This window comes from Onychostoma macrolepis, chromosome 01 (genome assembly GCF_012432095.1).
Source record: "Onychostoma macrolepis isolate SWU-2019 chromosome 01, ASM1243209v1, whole genome shotgun sequence".
In the NCBI taxonomy this organism is placed as follows: Eukaryota; Metazoa; Chordata; class Actinopteri; order Cypriniformes; family Cyprinidae; genus Onychostoma; species Onychostoma macrolepis.
This window is the reverse complement of record NC_081155.1, coordinates 15,470,063-15,492,323: the sequence shown is the minus strand read 5'-3', so window position 1 is coordinate 15,492,323 and position 22,261 is coordinate 15,470,063. Positions and strand designations below refer to the sequence as shown.

General features: G+C 35.2%; 1 protein-coding gene across 2 annotated transcripts in view; it reads right to left on the bottom strand.

Annotated features, from left to right (window-relative positions):
* The window catches only part of neurl1aa (neuralized E3 ubiquitin protein ligase 1Aa), a 70,220-nt gene that overhangs the window by 29,744 nt on the left and 18,215 nt on the right, over nt 1–22,261 (bottom strand). Inside the window, exons 1-2 of one of the 2 annotated variants that reach the window (XM_058792317.1) lie at nt 11,008–11,207; nt 1,016–1,257 (exon numbers count right to left, since the gene is read on the bottom strand). In XM_058792317.1, coding sequence (XP_058648300.1) covers nt 1,016–1,257; nt 11,008–11,041 — 276 coding nt within the window. In that variant the 5' untranslated portion in view covers nt 11,042–11,207. Of the gene's footprint in view, nt 1–1,015; nt 1,258–11,007; nt 11,208–22,261 lie in introns of those variants that run through there. The other variant, XM_058792311.1, reaches the window with a different exon arrangement.

Genomic DNA, 22,261 nt, shown 5'->3' with positions numbered 1-22,261 from the left:
GATATACTGGCAGTAGCATGTCTTGGCAGCAGCAGCAACGTAGCAGATCTATTCCGCCAAGACCAAAAACATTAACATTGCCATGTATATTACCATGCTAAAACTCTCTGAGAGTTGTCATGACAGAACTTTTTTTGTTTCCCAAACACAAAATTCTTCAGCTGCATTTTTTAATCTCATTTCTGTTTTGGACAAACAACTGGGATTTTAATTTACATTTCTTTTGTGTTTTTCTTTCCTGTGGGCTGCAGCAAGTTTCCACTTCATTTCTTTGAAACATTCGTTTCAACTTAATTCTATCAAAGTTTGACTTGTCTTTCCTTTTGTAGCAGTGCTGAAGGCCAAACAAGGGGCATGTTGTGTGATGGTCATAAATGGTTGAGCGTAGGGGACAACTGAGGGGATGTATGAGGTAGTCATGTGGTGTGTTTGGAGTAGAGAAGCTCTGTTTTATTTGATTTACAGTAACTCCAGGAATGAGCACTACAAACATTTCAAGAACACAATGACTTATATCACAGCAGCGCTGCACTGCTGAGAACATCAGGGTTAAGACTTGACTAAGGAGTGAGTATAAAAACAAAGCCATATGTGTGTGCTGGTCGAATAACTGGTTGGGCTAGATTGAGTGCCATAGTCTGGGATAAGAGTGTTTATTTTGGTTTGTTACCGCATTGACCTGGGAAGTGAGAACTTGCGCAACTTCTTTAGGATGGTGTTTTTAAAGTACAGTAACAATAGAGGAACAAACTAAGAAGGATAGAGAAAGTGAAAACCCATTTTCCTAATGCCTAAAGTGTACAGTACTTCAATTTTTATGCTAGACTATGACAAGACAGATGAATATTTGTAACACAAACGTCATGTTTGCTGTACCAGACCCTCAGAGGTATTCACATCCGCCTGTGTGTATCGTCCACTTGAGTATTTCCGACCCACCATCCTCCCAGACTATCCCACTGTTCCCAAATATTCAACGTGGCTTAGATTCATATACGTGTTTCCTTGTTCCTACCTTTAAGCGGACCTGCTCATAAAGAGCAATGGGCCGGTTGCTGAAAGTGATGGCATTGCAGAAGCTGGCCTGCCGTTTGACGCTCCTTTGTGCTAGATCCATGACTATCTGAGAGCCTTTAGCGTTGGGGTGGAAGAGAAGGGGGCTCACGGGCACACCTCCGCATGGATGCAAGGGTAAACAGCGTTTGGGTTTGTGGTGGCATCGGTGAGCTGTTGAGGGGAACGGTCCACCCAGAGAGTCTAGGAGAGAGAAAGAAAGACTGCATTATAAAACATGGTCCGCCAGTGTGATTAAAAAGTACAAATGATCATTTTAATTAATCTAAAAATACATAATGGTGTGAAAATAAGTCTTCTCTCAGCTATAATCGTGTTTAAAACCTTAGCTTGGTATGACTAAGCCTGGCCTTTACTTTCAAATCAATGAACCGCATAAAACAGCATCAGTCCTTGCATGGTGAGATTTGTCTGACCCCATTTCACGCAGCATTTGTGTACAGCATTTTCATTGGACAAAGTGATTTTTAGCTTTGTAGATAAATCTAATTCATTTTCCCAACAGGCTGTACTGAACTGTACAATTTCAGTACTGAAGCATAAAATGCTTCAGCATTTTATTGCGATGTGTTTATGAATAATACAGTATGTTGCACTACAAATTTGCTTGTAGTCACGTAATGGAAAATTGTGTTGACTGATTGTCAATGTATTAATTCATAACAGTCTTTCTCTCACTTACAAGTTCACAAGGTTTTGTGTGTGTGAAGCTCCACACCTGAATAGAAATGTACTTTCACGCTAATCTGAGCCTTACATTTTACAGTGCACATATGCAACAGCAATAATTTGCATGATGACACAGCACAACAAAAGATCTTGACATTTTTTAATTATATACCCATGTGCCAAAACAATAGAGCCTTCCACCCTAATTCACCCATATATCTCAACATGTTATACCTGAAAATGCAGTTGTTTTAAACTAGGCTATCTATCTAATCATCTTTCATACAATCTATAGTACTGTCGCTCTGTCATACTATCTATTAAAGTGTCTTCATAGTTCTGAATTGCTTTAAATATGCTCCATAGTTGAGTTTCCATAATTGACTCTGTTCTTTTGATCTTTTTATCTATCATATATATCTGTCTTACTATCTATCTGTAATACTATCTATCTTACTGTCATCATGCTATTTATCAATCATATAACCTTATATCGTGTCTTTTTATTCACATTGTGTTTTTTTTGTTTTTTTAAGCTGCCAGAGTACAAGTCCAACTGTTAAAACCACTGGGTTGTTCATCTCATACGCACACAGTATGACCAAAATCGTAATTTTATTTCATGGTAATGATATATTAAATAAGGTCTATATGATATCAACATTTTTGATACCATAGAAATTTCATAATTCTTGTTACCAGTGTCAACATCACAAAAAAAAAAAAAAAAAATACTAGCCTAAATTAAAAAAAGGAACAGACGGCAGGAATATTAGACTGCTGTCACTTTAAGAGCTTCCCGGATCCAATATACCGTTACTCATATGTTTTCTTTCTCAGCTGTTTGCTTTCACTTAAGACCTAAATTACCGTGTTTACGAGGATACTTGCAAAGACGTGCATTTTTGACACATAAAAGTTTGTGTTTTTAACTGCTCAAGGCCTATAATGTGGCAAAAATAACTCAATTCAATACACCCGCGAACTATGAACAGCTGTGAACTATGAACCCTCTCTTACAGCACACGCATATAGCAAAATGAGTTATCTTTCACTGCTGATTGTGTTTGAACGGCTTAAAAACACTTGTTTTTAAACCGCAATGCTTAAAAACGTGCAAGCGATAAGTTTTCGTGGCCATGTAGCACAGCAACGTCACGTGAATGTGTAACCGTGAGAGAGACAAAATCTCTCCTGGTTGACAACCAGTATATTGCCCACCCCTAGGGTACACACAGTAACATTAACAGTGGACTAGATGCAGGTGTGGCCAGAGTAATGATTTCTGCTGTTTTAATCTAACAGAAGGCATATCTATGTTAGAGGCACAGTAATGATTTGGTATTGGTTCAGTTGGGACAATATCATCCATGAGCGGTCCATCAGCTCTATGGCTATCCTCTCTGCATTCATTCATGTCCAACATTCACCCAGTTGGCAAGGGGCTCCTTTAACAAGATAACACACCCTCACAGGTCTGTAATGGCACAGTTGGAGGAGCATTCAGTGATGACACCAGTCCTCTCAGCTATTGTGGCTCCCTTGTAGAAGCTGATAGTGGGCAATGACATGTTTCCTGAGCAATGCAGATAAGGCTACATGTCACAAGAGAAGAGAATAAAGACTAGATGTTTTTTTCTATATCTGGCAACCACAGGCATATATAAAAACCATCATATGACAAAATATTGTATTATAAAAACATTAATATGCCTCAGGTGTCTTTCCAGCCTTGTAAGTTGCATACATGTGTCTTTAAGTGTGTGTGGGCAGGTCTGTTAGCCAACGGACATTGTGTGTAACACTCATAGTCTGAGCACACTGAAATGAATACATTAGCAAACACAAGAGCTGCAGCTGTCAGACAGAAAATGGAGGTTAAGTAGCAGCTCATGTTCCTTAGCAACGCTGCCATGGTGAGAGCTTTCCGTTTTCTGCTGATCTGAGTTCAGTGTCTGTGCTTTCACTAAGTCTGTCTGGACAGGGAAAGACGATCCCAGATCGGTTTAATCTGCTAAATGTCTTTTAAAAAATCTGTAAATGCTGTTTTGTGTCTAAACTGGGTTTGACGCAGAAGAAAGACATTGTACGAATTATTGAAACAAGTTATGGTACGGTGTAAACAATGTTAAATGTTCATTCAAACAACGTGGTTCATTATTCAAAATAATTAAATGATTATGAAATCAAACATGAAATCAAAATTGACCATCTTAATGTTGTTTCTGGTCTTACTGCAAACGATTCATAATAATTCAATTATAATTTGATTTAAATCATTGTGATAATCAAAAATGACCATATTGTCTTTCTTAACAATGTTCCTGTTTTTTTTGTGAACATTCATCGCTACAAGTTATTAAAAAAAAAAAAGGCTTTAGGTATTGATTTAGCAAACTTATATTAAGTCCTGCTCCATTCTTTAATAAAACACCCACTTTTTATGATGAAATCATTTTCTGGTGGATAAAATGCTCAAGTCCCACCCCACATTTTTCCCCCCAGTAAAATCTGTTGTGAACAGCAATTCACACTGACTTCAATAACTTTATGTTGTCATCCTCAATTTTATTATATAAGATAGACACAAGTCATAAAATATAACAGCTCAGGATATGCAGAGAGACATACACACATTGTAAGTAAAAGAAGCCAGTGACATAAACAGTCTCCCAACACATAAAAAGCAGATTCCACCCTGAGCTACCAAACACATCATAATGTTGCTATTTCTATGGTAGCCACATTCTTTTTTAAGGTAACCAATGGACAGAAAAGGATTCTTACATAAGTTCATCCCATAAAGAACAGCCTGGGGGGTCTGAATCAACACACTTGAGCATATGAATAATCATTACATGGAATTAGCTCATGTGGATCCAGTTTCCTACTTACCCTGTAGTAGACATTTTAGTAGATATTTTTATAATAATTTAAATGTATCAGTAATATAATATAATATAAAATAATATAATTAACAGTTGTTCAGCTTAATATTTGCCTTTTTCTGGGGGGGGATCTTATTTACCCCAGACTGTTGAATAGTGTATCACAGTTTCCACAAATGAGCATATGTGACCCTGGACCACAAAATCATAAGGGTCATAATATTACATCAACTGAAAGCTGAATAATTAAGCTTTACATTGATGCATGGTTTGTTAGGATAGGACAATATATGGCTGAGATACAACTATTTGAATATCTGGAATCTGAGGAATATTGAGAAAATCGCCTTTAAAGTTGTCCAAATGAAGTTCTTAGCAATGCATATTACTAATCAAAAATTAATTTTGATATATTTACTGTAGGAAATTTACAAAATATCTTCATGGAACATGATCTTTACATGATATGCTAATGATTTCTATGGCATAAAAGAAAAATCGATAATTTTCATTTATCTATTAATATTAATTAATAAATTTTTATTATTAATGTCTGCCAGGGGTGGATTCTAAATTTGCACAGTTGCTTTTTGTTTTATACTACTGTTCCCAGAAGAAAATTCAATAAACAGTTGTTAACACACACACACACAAAAGATAATTTTCACCCATACAATATATTGTTGGCTATTGTTACAAATATACCCGTGCGACTTATGGATTTGTGGTCCAGGGTCACATATTAGAATGATTTTTGTAGGATCATGTGATACTGAATGATACTGAAAATATATCTTTGCCATCACAGAAATAAATTACATTTTAAATATATTCAAAAATAAAAGTTATTTTAAATTGTAAAAATATTTCACAATATTACTGTTTTTACAGTATTTTTGACCAAATAAATGCAGCTTTGGTGGGCATAAGATACTTCTTTCAAAAACATTAAAAAAAAATCCTATTTATTCTAAATGTGAAGCCAGTATTTGGGTCTTCGAAAAGTTTTTGTATAATTTCTAAATTGGGAAAGAGGTTTAGTAAAGCACGCTTGTATATTTTTATTGAAGAGGACCTTCACATGCTAAGGTCAGGTTTAACTTAGCTTTGTGGAATAAGGTTGTCAGGTAGCTGCTATCTTTATGCTCATTACATCCTCATTACCATGCAGACGTGTTCAGGGCAGGTTCAGATGTCTGACTGTAGGTCAGAGAATGTCATGTAATGTGTAAACACCTCACATCACACACACTCAATGTTAAAATAAAAATGCTTGGCCAGCAGCAGCACTCCTGGACTGTTTTTACAAAAGAACATCCCGAGGCTGACTTTCTGCAGTTTCGTTTGCTGAATATACATAAAGTTTCATCCAATGTAACTTGCAAAGGAGCACTTGAGAGTATTTTATTACATACATCACAAGGAGGCAAAGTCTACAGCCACATACACTCAAGAAGCAGACACTACAATATCTGTTCTGTTTCATCTGTTCAACAAAAGGAAAATAGTCTCAGATGCACCTTTAAAGGTGATGTGTGTTATTTTTAAGTGTGAAAATGCTGAAATGCATTAGTAGTGCCAAGCCACGTGAGGCCATATCCAAATCATATCATTATTTGCACAATCATTCACAACAGGGAAACAGGAGGTGGTCATATCTCATCAAGTTTTGAGGACATTTTAGAATGATTTTAAATTCATAAAATATACTGCAGTGGATACGTATCATAAATATTTTCAATAAATTAAAACGGAGTTAAAATAAGTGTAAATAACTGTCATAATAAATGATTGCATGTTTAATTATGTCAAGCATTGACCTTCTTTCTAATCTGTTATCAAGGAATTAGCTTTTAATTTGCTCTGTTGGTAATCACATTAACTGTTCTACTGTAAGTACATGTCCCCTGATTCTCAATATAACTTTATTAGTAAAGTTGTTTTTAGATATCAGACACCAGAATGTAAATAATCTACTTGAGAATCTGTTTTTCCTGAATCATTAAACAGTTAGATTTTATTAACTCATGTAAAAGATTATCCGAAAACCATTGCTGAAAATGTAGTTGCAAAAGAGACTTTTTGCTTAAATGTTTTAAAAAAAGTAATTATATAAAACGGGAACATAAGTAGCATCTTAAGAAGCGATGTACAAGTACTTGGCAACTGTACAATTCTTCTAATCCATCTGAGGTGAGAGGCATGTCATGACATGACCATAACAAGTGAGCGTAATAGCAAGCTTGGCTGAAGATTCATATGCTAATATGTCTAGTTATTCTGGTTAAAAACAACCAGAATAACATAGGAAACACCCTCTGGCCTCTGCTTTATATAAAACTCTTGCTCAAGTGTTGTCACACACTTCAACTCAGAAAACACACTGTCACACTTAGTGAAGAATACATTAATATCTATTCATTTATTTTATATTCAAACAGCTCAGAACATTATTAAACAAGTAGATCTAACTTTTTAATTTGTTTCATGTTTTTGAAAAAGGCTTTTATGTTCACCAAAGCTGCATTTATATGATCCAAAATGAAATAAGAACAGTAATATTGTGGACTATTACTGTAATTTAAAGTAACTGTTTTCCAATTGAATATATTGTAAAAAGTTATTAATTTAAGCAGTTATTACAGTGTCACCTGATCCTTCAGAAATCATTCTAATATTCTGATTTGGTTCACAGTTATTATTGGTGCTCAATTATTAATAATGGTTCTTATAATTTTCAGTGTTGAAAGCAGTTTTTTTTTTTAAACATTATACTGTAAATGCCTTTACTGTCAATTTTGATTCATTTAACTGCATCCTTGTTTAATAAATGTATTAATTTCTTACTTACCCTAAACATGCTAGTGTATCATATTTTTTCCACAAAAAAATATTAAGCAGCAACTGTTTTCAACATTGATAAAAATAAGAAATGTTTCTTGAGCACCATTTTATCATGTGACACTGAAGGCTGTAATAATGACTGCTGAAATGTATAACAAAATCAAATTTAAAAAGACTTTTCGCAGATTTTAGTGAGGTTTTTCATGATTACGCACAATTAATGACATTTTTGGTTACATAATGTCAACGCTTTTATTTTTCTGTTCCTGCAATTGTGTTCTGAAGCTAATTAGCAACTATCTGGTCGGGTGGCAATAAAGTGAAAGAGTGCAGAACATATTATGCGCTGCTGTGGTCTTCCACCATGGCTGGCTTGCTCCTAGGTGATCTGATCCGTACATAAACACCAGTGTGTGGTGGTGTCATTTCATTTCTGCGGTGGATTAAATGACTCATCAGTGATGTTGCACTCCACAGAGGTGCAGCGGATGGTTACTTAGCAGCATCAGCACCTGACCTGCAGACATATGTTTCTGTCACGACAGAGAAACTGAGCGATGTAACCACAGCAGGGATTGTAGATAAGAGCACTTCCTCTGTTTGCCTTTTAATAATCTGTCACCGCACCGCATTGACTCCTTGTCTGCATGTCAACCAATCACTGATAATCAATCCCAACATGCCCCATTAAAAATTCCACTCCAAACAAACTCCAGTGCTAACAGTTTCCTCATGTTGTTTGTTCATGGCTGTCTTATTGTGAATTCAACAGAATATCACCGTGGTAATTGATTCAGTAATTTCAATATTTTCTGTGCCGTTATAAACAAATTAGCAGCAAATAACTGATTCAACTCTGATGTTTAGAGGAGAATTGATTAAGAATTAGGGATGCTCAATATATTGGTACCATATTGGTTATTAGCCGAAATTAGTTTTAATGTATCGCCATTCGTCAATATTGGATATATATATATATATATATATATATATCGGCTAGTGTTGGATATTTAATTATGCATGCTCATTTCTTACCTTTCATACCTTTGTTGTCATCTAATGCTCAATTATTCTTTACAGCTATTTAATAACACTATTGAATTTAATCTTTAGCAAATCTCAAAATGAACATTAATTTTTTCATATTGTACATTAAAATGTGATGTTCACTTTAAAAATTTAAAATAATAGATATTCTATTTAGCTAGTTAGTTTTAGAAATTTATTTGTAATTTATTTAGACAAATGGCAGATATTTTATCATTTATCAGTACCAGCTAGGTTTTTTGTATTGGTGCATCCCTACTAAAAATCAATTGCACTGTCTGATAGTGTCATTTATTACACAAAATCTATTACATAAACGTATGCAAATCAGGTAACGAATTTGTTTAAACAGATGGAAGCAAACTGCCAGTTTGCATATTACTTTCTATTTGCATTCATATTTCTAGTTTAAGGTGGAGAGCTGATACTGTTTTTGGTCTAGTGACAGTGGGAAATATCTGGAACGTAATGTTCGTAATGTTCCATTTTTAACAGCCTTTATGAAAAAAATGCTATTTATTATTATTCATCTATTTCCTGCCTCAGAGGCCAGGATGTGTTCCAGAGGTGCATGAGAAACACCCAATAGTCTTAAACACACACACACACACACACGCAAACAAACACAAACACAAGCGTGTCTATCCAGCTCAAACGCTACAAACCAGACTATCTTGTTCTCAGATCTGAACAGTTTCTGTTTTTATGCAAAGATCAGATAAACCACTGTAATTTACTGTATTTAAGGTGAAAGATGCGTGCGTATCCGGATAAGCAATTTATATCCACTGTCAGCCTGCTGCAAGAACTAAAATAACCCCTCAGAAATGGGAACTGGAGGGTGAAACCAGAATGCTAGGAGCTACAGACATCTTTAAATGATTTGTGCTCCTGGTAAATTTTTTTTTTAAAGAAAGACAAACTTCAAAAAATGTCAGTGCAGCGGCCAGCTAGTGCATGTGCTCGTGTTAAGCAAAAATGACGTTCCGAGTCTGGCTTGCGTCATTTGCCAATCCTGTTTCCACCTCTTCTTCCCATCGTTTCCTTTGTCTTCTTAATAGTCTCCAAATATAAAATTAAAAAGATTTCAGTTCAAGTTTCAAGGCCTCAAAAAAATGCATATGCTTTTAATTTTTTAAAAACACTTTATTTGCTTCTAATCAAATGTTGTAATGTTTTAGTTTCAGAGCTGACTGATTTGTTTTGAATGTAAGCTATTGCACTCGCATTACTTGTGTTTTTTTAATGTGATTTATTTAGCTTATCTATTAATTCATTTTAATTCAGAAATTTCCCTCATGGTATGAAAATATTGAGTATGTTTCCGACAAGTGCGCTTTTTACGAACACCAGGTTCTACTACACATTCTGGACTGTTATAGCTCTAGTCCCGGTTTACCTAATTGGATATGATATAGTGCTTTAATTAGAATTAATGATCAAGTGGGTCAGATCCACCAAGGGTTCAGATTAACTCCAGGCCAATCAGCTGCACTCAGAGTGAGAGTAACACAGAGAGATTTACATAAACCAACTGCTCATGTTTGTTTCAGTTACAGTCACCCTTCCAACACGGAAGATTATTCACCCATTCACCCTGCAGGCCAACGGCCAAAACATCCCATAGCAGATCAACTCCTGACATTTAAACCACACTGAATCTATGCACCACATATATTCATTTTTGCTATGATTTGGTATAGTAACTACTGCTAATTGGATAAATATACTAATCCATAATGGACGTCTTAGCATCTAATGGGTAGTTGAAATTTAAGAAGATACTAGTGGATTAGTCACTAGTGGATTACTAAAAAAGCTCTGCATAGCTATAGATAGCCTAGTAGTTGCAAGTTTACCAAGAAATACATGTTAGAACGACTTACCAAAACCAATATTTTAGCAGCACAACAGCCTGAACATGAATTTAAGGACATATCAGTATAAAAAATTGACTCTGTGTAACCAACAACCGTGTATTTTTATGTAGAACTAATCAATTGATTTATTGATTTATTTGGTTCTCTTTTAAACCAGCTGCCTCACGGGCTTGTTAATAATACAACCAAACGTTGTGGAAAACCCGCAGTAAATCCTTCTTATTTCCAACAACAGAGGGAATCCCCACAAATTCCCTTCCCTTTCTCACGCTTTCACGCTGCTGTGGGGGAAACACGTCTGATGTGAAAGCGCATTCACTGGCATGAGACGCGCTCGTGTATTCGTTCCTTGGAGCGCAAAATTTCCAAAAAGCTACACAAATGCCGTCTACGTTAAGTCTATGACTTGTGCGCGATTGTGTTTTGTGTTCCAAGTATTCCAATGCCTATGTGGTAGGCTATTTAGAGGCAGACGTTTTCTCTCTAAATTCTCTTCCATCCATCTATTCATCTATCTTTCTATCTATATCGGAGCGTTCATCAGCAGGCAAACATAATGAACATCATTCAGCGGTTGCATGGAGATCCTTAACGCAGTTCCTCACCGTACAAGGCGTTTCGGGTTATCTGGCCTCCCATGACTCAACGCCGGGTCACTGTTTTGCGCTGGCCGCCTTTATTTCTCAAAGGTTGAGAGTGCGATAATTCCACACCGACATCATGCTGGAGGAAAAGATCTCTCGGCCCCCGAAACGAGATGTAAACAGTCGGACACTCCTCCTGTCTCGGTGCTCATTGAGTGAGCGCGCGGATACCAGCGCCACACTGACTCATTTACATAGAAGGCGGAGTCTGAGAGCGCTTCACCGGGAGTCACGCCCCTCAACTTCAGCCAGTGTTAATTTATTAATCATTTTGTTTTACCACATAGGTGCAAGGTTTAACAAGTGCGCAAAAAAAGCAAGACGTTTTAATAATAAATAGTCATTATATAATATAAATACGTAATAATACATTAATTATTTAAAAAAAAAATCCCTTTATGTCATACTTCAGTTTTCAGTTCATAGGGAGAAGAGGCTGTCTAATCTTCAAATGGTATATATATATATACATTATCAGTATATGGCATATGTGTTCTCAGGTATTAACAAAAACATATAGTGAACAAAAATGCTCTTTTGGGTGTCATGAGGATGCACACTTCTCTCATGTGGTTGACCTACAGCAATATCTCAAGAGGAAGTACAGCTTTCAATCTGAAGAAAAGAGGAAGCGCCAAAAGAGGAATATATTTTTAAGCAAACACAAAACAATGGCAAAAACATGGGTAGATGATGTTTACTTTCTGTTATGTCTTTGAGATACAGTAAAACTCCAAACTCCAAAAAGTCCACATGGCCAACCTACTCTACGTCTCAGAAGAATGGCTAAATTAGTCTGTTACCCCAAAACTCTTTTCTCCCTAATTTTCTAGGAGTATTGTTCTCTCTCTTCTGTGACCCTTTGTTAAGAATTATGACCTCTTAATGTCATCTCGGGTCAGTCTGCTTACTGTGACCTACTGTGACCAGGTTCTCCTAACCCAGATTTTAACCTTATCTGCTTCAAGAAACATTTCTTCAGCCAGTACTATCTCTGAGACAGTTCAAAGTGTGGTTAATTCATTACACTTTAGAATTGACATGGCAGAATTTCATTTATGTTCTCTAAAGATATAAATAAAAGTCAGTTAATAAACAAAGAGCTGGAGAATTTCGCTGTTACAAGTTAATAAATAAAAGTGATTAAAAAAGGGCAGGGAGGACAAAAACTCAATTAAACTCATTCTCACTATTGCCTCTCTGATTACGTGGAAAACATTATCCACTAAAATCACGTTAGCAATAATATTTACTTTTTTGCCTTCCCCTTTTTAACAATTGGAATTTTGAAGGGAACCATAACAAACCACAGGCCTTCGCTCCAGAACACCACCACTTTGATCAAAATGAAATCATCGCTTGCTCCACAACGATGGGCTGATTGGTGCTCTCTCGCTCACACATGGTGCACACATTTTTGGGAGCCCATGCCCGAAACTCACAAGCGCTTGTGCTACTTTTGTGTTCAGGAATAGGGGATTGTCATACGACTTTGATTAGCACAGCTATGAATGATGAATTTATATCCTTTACAATACACGACAAAATTAAATTAATGATGCTCTTACAAAATCCTCCTTTGAGAAATATGTCCGTTGCATGTTTGCCATATAGTGTTTTTTGGGGTTGTTTTTATTAAGAGGTAATACAATTTTTTTCATGTATATATGTGTGTGTGTGCAAAATATATAGAATATGATTGACTGTCAGTTTTCTGTCGTGTGGTGTGTTTGTCGCCCTCATGTTTCTATATTTGGTCATGTTCCTGTCCTTGTTCAGTGTGATTATTAGTTTATTCTGTTCAGGTGTTCAGGTGTGTAATTATCCAGTGTATATTAGTTCCTGCCCGTTCAGTTCCTTTTCGTCTGGTCTACTTGTTACTCCCGGTGTTCCTGTGTGTCTGCCTTGCCTTGTCTTGCCCTGCTTTGTCTATATTAAAGACTGTATATTTGAGTTTATCCTCGTCTCTGTGTTCCTCGTTCCTCCCTGCTGTGTGCACCGTGACATTGACTGACTATATGATACATTTTAAAGTACTCGCAATCAGATTACTATTATTTATTATATAGTACATAGTTACATATTATTTACACAGTGGCAGTAAATTATTCATAATATATTTATTTGCCTTAATTCTTCTTTTTTTCTCTTTAAGCTTTCCTTTTAGTTTTCCTTAAATTAGTCATTATGATTCAACTAATCATTTAATAGCTTTTCATCACCTCACAAAGCATTCAGTTCTTTCGATTTGGGAAACCTTGGCATAATTTAATGTGTAATTTATGATGTTGATAAATAACAGACAATATTTTCTTACGAATTATGTCAAAAGTAATAAAGTCATCAAAAAGTAGTCACAATACATTACCTAATACAGTATGTGTAATCAAATAGATTACATTACTAACTACAATTTATGTTTTATAAATATATATGTATATATATATATATATATATATTGGTTGAAATCAGAAGGAAGCAGTACACTGTAAAAAAAAAAATGCCGTATATTTTACGGTAGAAGTCTGGCAACCACAGCTGCCGTTTTTTTACCGTAAATTTTACGGCATTTTTTAGCAGCGTTTTAGGTTTTACAGTTTTAACTTAAATTTACAGTTAAATACTGTAATTTCATTAACTGATATAATGTTAATATACCAACCTATTGAAGTACTGAAATCTGTTTTGTACCTTTGAAAGGCGCTGATAACCACCAAATGCAGAAGGTTATGAGAAAGTCACATGATGAACCAAAGCCCATCACAAGCAGCTTTTAAATAATAACATATATAGAAGGCGCACAGTGTCATTCGCACAACCACTAAACATCATCATGGTGAGACTCATTAAACTGAAATATGCAATAAACATTAATTTAACAACATTAGATGTAACATACAACCCTAATAAACATAACTGATAAGAAAAAACTAAGAAGAAACACAGTTATTTCAAAGAAAAAACATCAAATTCAAACAAAATTTAAAATACAACGCAGGGAATTCTGGGAACGTCAGTTTACGTTTTTTCCCTGTAAATTTTACATTCTTTTTCACTTCCAAAAGCGGTATTTCACCGTAAAATTGTCTGAAATGTCTATTACAGTTTTTCACCGTATATATTAGGGGAACTTACTGTTAACCATTTAACAGGTTTTTACCGTAGCTTTTTCACAGTTTTTTACCGTTAAAATTACGGTAATTTTTTACAGTGTAGCTACTACGTGGCACCACCGCAAAGAACAAATGGTTTTCAACTACTCTCACCATATACTCTGGGTAAACAGATTTATGGTAATTGCTTTATGTACCTATAAAACTGAATAAACTCTGAAACCTGGAATGACTGGAAGCACATTGAAATTGGAGATTGGCTGCCAAAGTGTCCGTGAAATACTATCCTCATTAGAACCAAGAGACAGGCGATGCAGGAGCAGCACTTAAAGATGACTTGACAAGCACTGCAGCTGAACCCCAGCCTGCATTTGAGTGCTGGGGAGATAGTCAAGGCCTATTATGCTGACCTTTAGGATTCAGATCCCAAAGTGGGAATGTTCCTTTGCAGATACGCCATCAATCCTGCAGTCACAGAGGAGTTTGCTGAGGTTGAATATTCGTGTGTGTATTGTGTTTGTGCATGCTGTATAAGGTTATCACGAGGTTGCCCCTTTCTCCTTTTAATTCCAGATACATATTCTCTTACATAATACACTCAGAGAGAGAAAAATGTTTTAGAGGGGCTGTGCTAATAGAACAATCCATTATATTCTGCATCCTATGTCAAAATACTTCAGTTTACATTTTATAATTAGTCCTAATAATTACATTAAACCTGCACAGTCTCAACCTCAAATTATTATAATGTCATCTGTTTTATAATGCATTGTCAGACAATTAGTTAATTGATTGTTTTGAAAATGTTTCAGTAAAGAATTGTCATTTATTATTCTACAAAAACCTATATTCACTAGGCTTTTTGCACCATTCTCTGGAAAAGGGGTTTTGAACTTTTTGATCCCAAAGAACGTATACAGGTAGCCAATATATTTTACACATTTATAATGTGTAGGAGAATATTAAGAATATTAAAAAGACAACCTGTTGTTTCCAACATTACATTTTATATTTTTACTGTAAATCTGTATATCTAGTCAAATTAATCTTGTAAACTAATCTAGTATTTTTTTATTTTTTTTTACTTTGCATTAATCTAATCTTTTTTTCATACCTTTTGCATAATTTTGTTGTGTATATAACAATATTTTTTTTTTTTTCAGATTTCTATTTTTTCTTAGCAAACATCCACAAAACAAAACAAAAAAACCTGCTTTGAAATACTTGATTCTGATTGGTCAATATTTTTGTATATTAACTGCTAAACTATATAACGATATTGACCATTGCAAAAAGCAAAAATATTTCCTATGTAAAGTAGCTGTGCTAGATTCTTTTTCACATACTACAACAATTTCAACCTAATTTAATAATTCATATCTATTTTCTATGTATTTGACAAGTAGGCATGTGATAAGCAAGATAATGTATCGCCTTCATTATTGCAAAGATGATTTTTCCTGGGTTTCATCTGCAGCAACTGACTATATATTATCCATTACTTATTTTTTGCCAATATACATCAGATTGTATGTGTTTAACTGGAACTCAGCCATGAATACTATTGCAACACAGTCCATTCCATATTTCTTTCTTCATAATAAATCTGATTACATAATCACTTTGTTTGTCTTTTTTTCCTTATATATTCCCTGTTGGAACTCCATTTTGCATCTGTCTACAATTTCTGGCGTTTATGTTGGCCATACGGGGGACTTATCCTGACATATGGATAAACACTAATCAATCTCACTATGGCTTGGCACAGTCTGACACTGAGTGTTCTTTAGTTGCTGATGTTAAATAAATTAAATGTCCAGTTGGGGTGATGTGTTGGACTTTGAGACTGCATGTGCTTCCATTATGTGCTATTGTGAGCTTGAGTGAATAGTACACTCTTGAATGGTACGTTTGGTCACGATGCCTCAAGCAGAGTATCTCCTTTTTGTTGTTTGGTGGTAGATGAGAAAACTGCAGGCCAGAGCCAAATTTAGCTTGATAATATTGATCAAGGACAGACATTGCTGCTAGTGTCATGCCGTGCAAGCTGGTGTGTATCAAGTAAACACTCTCTGTCCCCCAAAGGTGCGTGTCTCTGTGTGTAATGTTGGGGGTATGAGTGTGTGTGCACGCTCTCATTTTTACTGCCATCATCTGCTGTTGAATAGCAGCTGCAGAGTAGTGCAGGTTTCCACGACAACCAGCGTTCACGGTTGCACAGGGTTCAAATCACACATGTCTGCTCAGATAAAGAAATACACAGTACATTCACATGAAATGCGAATGTTTGTAATCTGTATGCAGTTATGTACATTTAAAGTTAATGTTGATGTATGTTAACATTTAAAAATGAATCTATATCAGTTTTAATCAGTCATTATGATGACAGTCTGTTGAAATGGCTAGGTGATAATGGTAAGAGAACGATAACACACAACTAATTCTTTAACTGGGCAAATAAACCAGAAGCCAGAAGTTGTTTACAGAAGCCAGAGATGCTGAAGACGAATGCAAAGAGAAGAAAATACTGTAGCAGGGAGAACAAGATCACTGTTCACGATGTACAAAATATTGGAAGAAAATCCTAAATATTGAACTGTGGTGGGGGTTTATATGAATGTATCTCTGATAGAGATGTAACGATTCACTCAACTCACGATTCGATTCGATTCACGACTTAACAAAATGAGATTTATGACAAATTATAAACGAAATGTGTCCTTTTATTATTGCTTGGACAAAATGCTGCACGTTTCTTTGTGAAACTGAAATATAACACTATAATAACTCTTTTTTTTGTTTTGATTGCTTCTATTGTCCTCATTTGTAGGTCGCTTTGGATAAAATGTAAATAACAAATAATGTAAATATCAAAACTCAAATAAATAAATAACACAAATAAAAGAAATCTCTTCAGTTTTGTGAAACTATAAATAAAAAAAAATCTGCATGAAACAGAAACAGCAGACAAGCTGAATGAGACGCAGATTCACTCTCTGCCAGCAGGTGGCGCTTAAAGCGTTTCCTTGGTTTCCGCTGTAAACAAAGCAGCACTGCACTTATAAACTTTAATATGCATTATACAGAGGCAAGATGAAAAGAAAAAAATACCATCTAAACTTTTCTAAAGACAGAAAATTCCCTTCAGACATACATTCATATAAACTCCTAGCCCTAATTGTATTGCAAAGCATATTTGAATCGATTTTCAACTGGCTCGCGGTTAATCGTTACATCCCTAAACTCTGAGGGAAACGAACTGTCTTCAGAAAAGTTTAGATGGTATTTTCTTTTCATCTTAGCTCCATATACTGCATATTAATGTGGTATTTAAAACTGCAGTGAAATGTTCTATCACTACTGTTCCATAAGCGCCACCTGCTGTCAGAGAGTGAATTTGACAAAGCTAAGGTCAGACCATTCTGTTTTTGCTTTAAATTGTGATATTATACAATCTAATTTACATTAAAAACTGCTCATGCTATAATGTAGCAGTAGTAACTACCAACACTGCAGTAACACAGTTGCACATCCATTGTCTGAACCAATTAAACAAAATTTGGTTAAACAATTTTGTTAATGATGTAACAAGCAGATGGTGGAGTAATAACTTCTGTTAATTAATCAACTCTCACAATTAATGTAAAATTATCATAGTCCATTTACACAAACTACAGAAAGCCATTCATTTTTAAAAATCGTGTTATGTATTTGCCTTACATGCTCCCATACACATGTGGTTCATTCTGTCAGCAGCTTTGTTTCTCCAAGCAATGTAGTTTCTCTTAGATGCTGTTGCTACTTTACATTTAATTTTTGCTCTCCTTCGATTTGCTTTATTTGATGTTCAATCCATCACAAGTTCCTCCCTATATCACACTCCAGGTTTCCTTAAACATTTATGCACACGTTCACTTAACCTTTTTAAAAAATTATTATTTACTTAATCATTTTAAGGCAACGGGTTTCCTAAAAATGTTTAAGTTAAGTCAACTTATCACGTTTTACAATGTGAGGAAACCCGTTGCCTTAAAATGATTAAGTAAATAATAATTTAAAAAAATAAGTTAAGTGAATTGTCAAGTTCGGGTTTCCTCAATTTTTTAAAGTTAAGTCAACTTATCACTTTTTACAGCGTACCATAAATGGTGTAGGTGTAGTAAATCCAATATAGCAAGAGTAGCAAAGATTATTCTCACTGAGTTACTGCAGTAACTAAATATGGAGGCAGCTGCAGAGAGAAGCCGAGGAGGGTCTATAGACGCACATGCTCACACACTCATAAAGTCTCTAAACAAAAAGACCTTTCAAATACGGATCTCTAGTACAGCAGCATACCATGTGCAAAATATTACAAAGAAACATTAGATGCTCTCATTATTACAGACATGTGCAGGGAGAGAGAGAGAGAGAGAGAAGTAAACAGCTCAATACTGGAGCTCCCTTTGCAAAAATGACTGTGGTGCAACCATGGTATCAAATGGTAATAAAAATCAGATGAATGATTATCATATTCACATATAATTTACATACCATTGTAGCAGCGTGATACGTGCATGTAAAAAAGTATGTCTGTTTGTGTCTGTTCATATACAATTAAGTAGCTGAATTGAATGTTGCATTTTTGTTTAAAGCATATTGTAGTTTTTTCACAAAAGATCTAAGAGAAAAAATCAGAAATCATGCTATAATTTGGCAACTGCTTGTGGAATAGTCCTGCCTTAAACTCTCTTTAGTGTTAATTTTATACATAATGTGCCCTTATTTCAGAGTACATTCTGGGTGGAGGACTTAATAAAAGAGAAGAGTTATGAGCTGACAGTGAACCAATGAGAAGAGATGAAAGTCAGTTGGTAATAGGATCTGTCATTGAGGTTTAATAATACGCACACATGCACACAGATTGAGCAGGATTATATCTAAAAGGAGCCTTATAGGTGATTGTATGAGACTCAAAAGAAAGATATTCTAGAGAAGCAGGATCAGTATTATTAAAGTTAAAGCAGAGATCATTGCAATGATAAATACTTACTGATGTATAGATAGATTTTTTGTCTATACTAGGCATTATCTCTGGCCCTACGTCCTGAGGTCCATATGGTATTACTTGCAGAAGTCATGTGTATCATGGAAATGACTGATCTGATCATTACAAGCTGTTTATTATTCATTATATCAGTGTTAATCCACTCCAGCTGTTCCATATTTTTAAATATTGCGTTGAGGTAAATTTGATTCTTCATCAGTCATGGGCCGTGTTGATGATTGTGGTTTTTGAAAAGGCCTGCAAGAACTGGACCAGATAACTAAGATGAACATTTTCAGAATTTATGTCTTGTGATTTTAGCACCGCTTGTGATTGCTTTCAGCTTGTGCAGTTAGCATTATAATGCACCACAAAATAGCAGCAGTTAGAGCGACTTTATCTCACATCTAACCACATGGATGTTATATCAGCTTACTGGGCTGCACATGTTTCAGGTTTTTAGTTAAGGGTTTTTGGCTTGAACACAGGGTGCAGGTTCAGCCTGAGATCAGTAGTGAAAGGTAGCAGTGTGTGTAACCAGAAACATTCAGAACTGTTGAAGAGTTTGGTACCAATAAGATTTTTTTTTAATATTTTTGAAAGAAGTCTCTTATGCGATGATTAAAAACACAGTAAAACAATAAAACTGTAACATGATATTACAATTTAAAATGGCAGTTTTCTATTTGAATATATTTTAAAGTATAATTTATTGCTGTGATGCAAATCTGAATTTTTAGCATCATTACTCCAGTGTCACTCTAACATGCTCATTTGCTGCTCAAGAAACATTTCTTATTATTATCAATGTTGAAAACAAGTGGTGCTGCTTAATATTTTTGTGGAAACCATGATATGTTTTATTTCAGGATTCTTTGATGAATAAAAGTTCAAAAAAATAATTGTTTAAAAGTCTTTACTGTTACTTTTTATCAGTTCAATGCATCCTCGCTGAATAAAATTATTAATTTCTTTCAACTTTTCAACTTTGAACCTCACTGTAAACGGTTTACTTTAAAAAAGAAAGTTAAATATCAAACAACTATCAACTATAGCCATGGACATTTGCAGAAAACAAAGGCTTTAATGCATAGCTATGCGCACTAGTGACTGAAGCATACAAAGAGCTGAAAGAAGTAAAGACAGAAAGTCTGTTTCTCTTTAAAACTCTCTGGCGGCACTCAGATTTGAGCGTTGGACATATATCTGACTGTGAGTCGGTGCTAAAGCATGTCCAATGAGGTGAAGCCACAAGTATTAGCTCTAATACACTCTGCGGTTTCAGGATTAAATTTGGGCCAATCCGTCACTGAAATCTGGCTGTAAACCACGGTGGAAGAAGCTCAACAGTCAAACTTACACACCACAACAGATTTGATCACAATCCCCGGATTCCCTCAAGACCCTGCATACAAGAAAACTGTTACATATTTAAAAACCTGGTCAGGGCCTGACAGTCATATTAAGCATATGCCAAATGCTGCTCTCATAAATCAGTATCGATTGAGTTGGTCACAGTTCTGGCCTGGAGAGCTTGACGTTACATATTGTTTAAGGTGAGTGCTCTTACTCTCAGAGTTGTTGAAAGGACACGGAGGAGAATTTGAAGTCAGAACATTTATATTCTCAGGCTTTTCAAAACAAGCCAAGCAGGTTTTCTGAGGACAGCATTGTACTAAAACGGACACAGAAAGTCCACAAAAGCTGCAAAACTGATTTGGTTTATTTTTTCTGTTTTGGTTTGCTTGTTGTGAAATGTTTGTATGTGTCTGTGTTTGATGGTGAGAGTGTTTGGTTATAGTTTTGAGAGCCACATGTGCCCTCACAAATATAGTAAAACCTGGCTCAAGTTATGTCTTAATTAAACTGTAAATATAACAAAAAGGTGTAAGGCAGGTTTCCATGTAAAGCTGCCATGTGTTTGGTGGCTCCGCCCACAGTGAAATCTCATTGGTCCAAAATCCTTCTCCTCATAACTATACATTTTGAATGGTTTTGATTATGTTGGGTTATTCTTAACTAAAATGGTTTCGGATAAATAAATAAATAGATTATTTTTTTAAATTTGATTTTAAGCCTATAGGCGATTTTGACAAGAATAGGTGTGACTGTATATGCAACATGTTTATGAGTGTTTGTGTTGACACCTGCCCTTGCCTGTGCATTTCTACATGCCATATGTCAGATATCATATTCTTTTCCACCCTGAGAAAATTCCTTACTCTAGTTCTCTAGTTCTTCTGTTCACACCAAAGGGGGCATTCTCATTACATTAAACACCAGGACCTGTAGCAACCCCATACATGACGTACATCAGTAGACTTAATTATCTAGGGATAAATCTCTTTTACTGAGGGGAATATAGGATCTAATAGCTTTTGCCTGTGAGACACTTTGGAGCGCTGAAGCAATTGAAGCAGACAAGGCAGGGGAGGTGATAAGCTGACAGTAGGAGTCGCCCGTAGGGCTCCAGGATCAGATTGCAGGCAGTGCTGTTAATTGCAGGCGATGAAGGACAAGACGGATCCTGAAGGGTGAAGTGTTGACCTCTAGCTGTGCTATGCTGCAGGAGGACTTTAAGGACAGTGGGTAAAAGATTTAAAGGAAACATAATCATGAAAGACCTGGTTTTCTTTGCTCTTTTGAACACACACACACACACACACACACACAAAAGAAAAAAAAAACGGCAGTGTAGACACATCTTAATATTCAAGATGCGAGGTTCTTCCAGAAAACAAAACAAAAAATAATATCTTATTTGTTAATGACATATTCTGGGAGCAAAATTAATATAATAATAATAATTCTAAAGACCTCTAAAGAATTATTATTATTATTCATATTATTTATATTCCTATTATTCCTATTATTATTATTATTATTATTATTATTATTATTATTATTGTTGTTGTTTAAATAATACCATCAATGAGTAATAGTAAAATGTATTATTAGCAAATCTATTGATTGATTGATTAATTGGATTATGATATGGCCCAAAGTGATTATTGCTAATTGTTTAAGCTTTTTTTTTCTGTGCACATGTGAGGTGATCATGTGTTTAAAATAAAAT